Raw genomic sequence first — 2,242 nt, forward strand, 5'->3', positions numbered from 1 at the left:
AACTTTTCACTTCACAGGAAAAACCCAGTACCATAATCTTCACAGTTGTCATTTCATTTACCGCTTGATCCCCTGGTGGAACCATGGGATTGGTCATCTTCTTGAGCTCTCTGTTTCTGTTTCTTCTTCTCTGGTCTCTTGCCAAGCTCTTGCACAAGCTATGGTGGAGCCCGCTCACGATACAGAGGATGATGACCCAACAAGGAATCACAGGCCCTCCCTACAGGTTCCTCCATGGAACCAACAAGGAAACCATCAAGATGAGGATGAAAGTCAAGAACACACCCATGAGCAATCTCTCTCACGACATATTCCCTAAGATTCATCCTCAAATCAATGCATGGATAGATGCTTACGGTGATTACCGAAAAATGAAGACTTTATTTTCATTGTTGTGACACTTTAATATTGAAGTTTTGGTGCAACTTTGTAGGGAGGAATTTCCTGAATTGGCACGGACCTCAAGCTCAGCTGGTCATCACAGAGCCAGAGCTTATTAAGGAGGTGCTGCTCAACAGAGAGAGAACATACGCAAAGACAGAAACTAAGGACTTTTTCAAGAAGCTTCTAGGAGATGGGCTCGCGAGCACAACCGACGGCAAGAAATGGGCGAAGCAGCGTAAACTCGCCAACCACGTTTTCCACGGGGAAAGTTTGAAGGTAGTTGAGCTCGATCAATAAAGAGAGTTGTCTGATTTGAGGCTTTAAAAATTTGCTTTTGGGGGATTGAAATTGCAGAATATGGCACCGGCAATGGTGGAGAGTGTTCACACAATGCTAGGAAGATGGAAGGATCAAGAAGGGAAAGAGATCGAGGTGTTTGGAGAGCTTAGGTTCTTGACATGCGAAGTGATTTCAAGAACTGCATTCGGGAGCAGCTACGTCGAGGGGAGGAACATTTTTCAGATGTTGACAGGATTGGTATCGTTAACAGCCAAAAATGCTTTCAATATAAGGTTACCAGGAATGAGGTATTACACATTTTTCAAATTTCTGATGTTGGTCAGGCATCAATTTTGATCATTGTGCAAATACAAACTTCAAGCCTTAATGGACTAAGACATTTCACATCTCAGAATCCGAGTTTCAATTAGGCCTAACTAGCAATGGCATTTGTTCTGAACCCTGCTGGCAGTAAGCTTTGGAAGACGGCGGATGAAGTCGAAGCGGAGAAACTTGAGAAAGGCATATGCGATTCCATCGTGCAGATGATCAAGAGAAGAGAGAAGAAGGTGATTGCCGGTGAAGCGGATGGCTATGGGGATGATTTCCTAGGACAACTTGTGAAGGCTTTGCACGATGGGGACAAGAGCAAGAAAATTACAGTAGATAATCTAGTGGATGAGTGCAAGACATTCTACATCGCCGGACAAGAAACCGGCAACTCAATGATGACATGGATGTTATTCCTCCTCGCAATGTATCCAGAATGGCAAGAGGAGGCAAGAAAGGAGGTTCTTAATGTGTTTGGGAATAGAGACCCTGATTCCGATGGACTAGGAAAACTAAAGAAGGTATAGAAACCGACGCAAGTCTTGTTCCTGGCAAACTTTTTCGATTCACTCGAATTGTATGTCAGACATAGTGCCCAACCTATCATTTTTCCTTTTTCATGTGCAGATTGGCATGATCATAAATGAAACTCTGCGGTTGTACCCCCCTGTAGTCAGCTTGGGTCGAAAGGTGGCAAAAAAACAGAGGTTAGGGAAGCTTGTTCTTCCTGCTAATATTCACATCTATGTACCAACCCTGAAGCTTCACCATGACCCAGAAATCTGGGGGGAAGATGCGCATCAATTCAAGCCAGAGCGGTTCTCAGAAGGCATAGCCAAGGCTACTAACAACAACGCGGTCGTGTTCATCCCCTTCGGCTTCGGACCTCGATCTTGCGTCGGGATGAGCTTCGTGGTGGCTGAAGCGAAAGTCGCCCTTTCGATGATCCTCCAGCGCTACACCTTTGAGCTGTCCCCGGCGTACATCCACTGCCCAGGTCAGCTCCTTACAACCCACCCGCAATATGGACTTCAGATCAGATTTCATCCTCTGCAGTAGCTGATCACCGCATGATGCTCAGCTGCAACTGTGCATAAATGCCACCATAGGTCAATGCAACAATGGCTTGTGAATTCTTGGTTCCAGAGGCATGTGATATTCATAAAGGTGTCAAGGTTTCGTTCTCTTAATTTGGACAGTATATTCTTAGTGTGTAGTGTATTGGGTTTGCCAAGACTCTTACAGGGTG

At 45.3% G+C, this 2,242-nt stretch overlaps 1 protein-coding gene across 1 annotated transcript; it reads left to right on the forward strand.

Annotated features, from left to right (window-relative positions):
- On the forward strand, positions 1 to 2,242 carry LOC115756625 (cytochrome P450 CYP749A22-like). The gene is made up of 5 exons (XM_030696478.2): positions 1 to 357; positions 434 to 660; positions 739 to 971; positions 1,136 to 1,514; positions 1,621 to 2,242. Exons 1-5 carry the CDS (start codon positions 84 to 86, stop codon positions 2,050 to 2,052), a joined length of 1,545 nt encoding a protein of 514 aa, XP_030552338.1. The 5' UTR covers positions 1 to 83; the 3' UTR covers positions 2,053 to 2,242.

The sequence above is a fragment of the Rhodamnia argentea genome, chromosome 6 (assembly GCF_020921035.1).
Source record: "Rhodamnia argentea isolate NSW1041297 chromosome 6, ASM2092103v1, whole genome shotgun sequence".
Lineage (NCBI taxonomy): Eukaryota > Viridiplantae > Streptophyta > Magnoliopsida > Myrtales > Myrtaceae > Rhodamnia > Rhodamnia argentea.

What these genes read in the sequence shown, in the direction of transcription:
- LOC115756625 (XM_030696478.2), top strand. Translation starts at nt 84, where the DNA reads ATGGGATTGGTCATCTTCTTGAGCTCTCTGTTTCTGTTTCTTCTTCTC. An exon ending in TGCATGGATAGATGCTTACG is followed by an intron (nt 358 to 433) that starts GTGATTACCGAA and finishes GCAACTTTGTAG; the next exon opens with GGAGGAATTTCCTGAATTGG. An exon ending in ATAAGGTTACCAGGAATGAG is followed by an intron (nt 972 to 1,135) that starts GTATTACACATT and finishes CCCTGCTGGCAG; the next exon opens with TAAGCTTTGGAAGACGGCGG.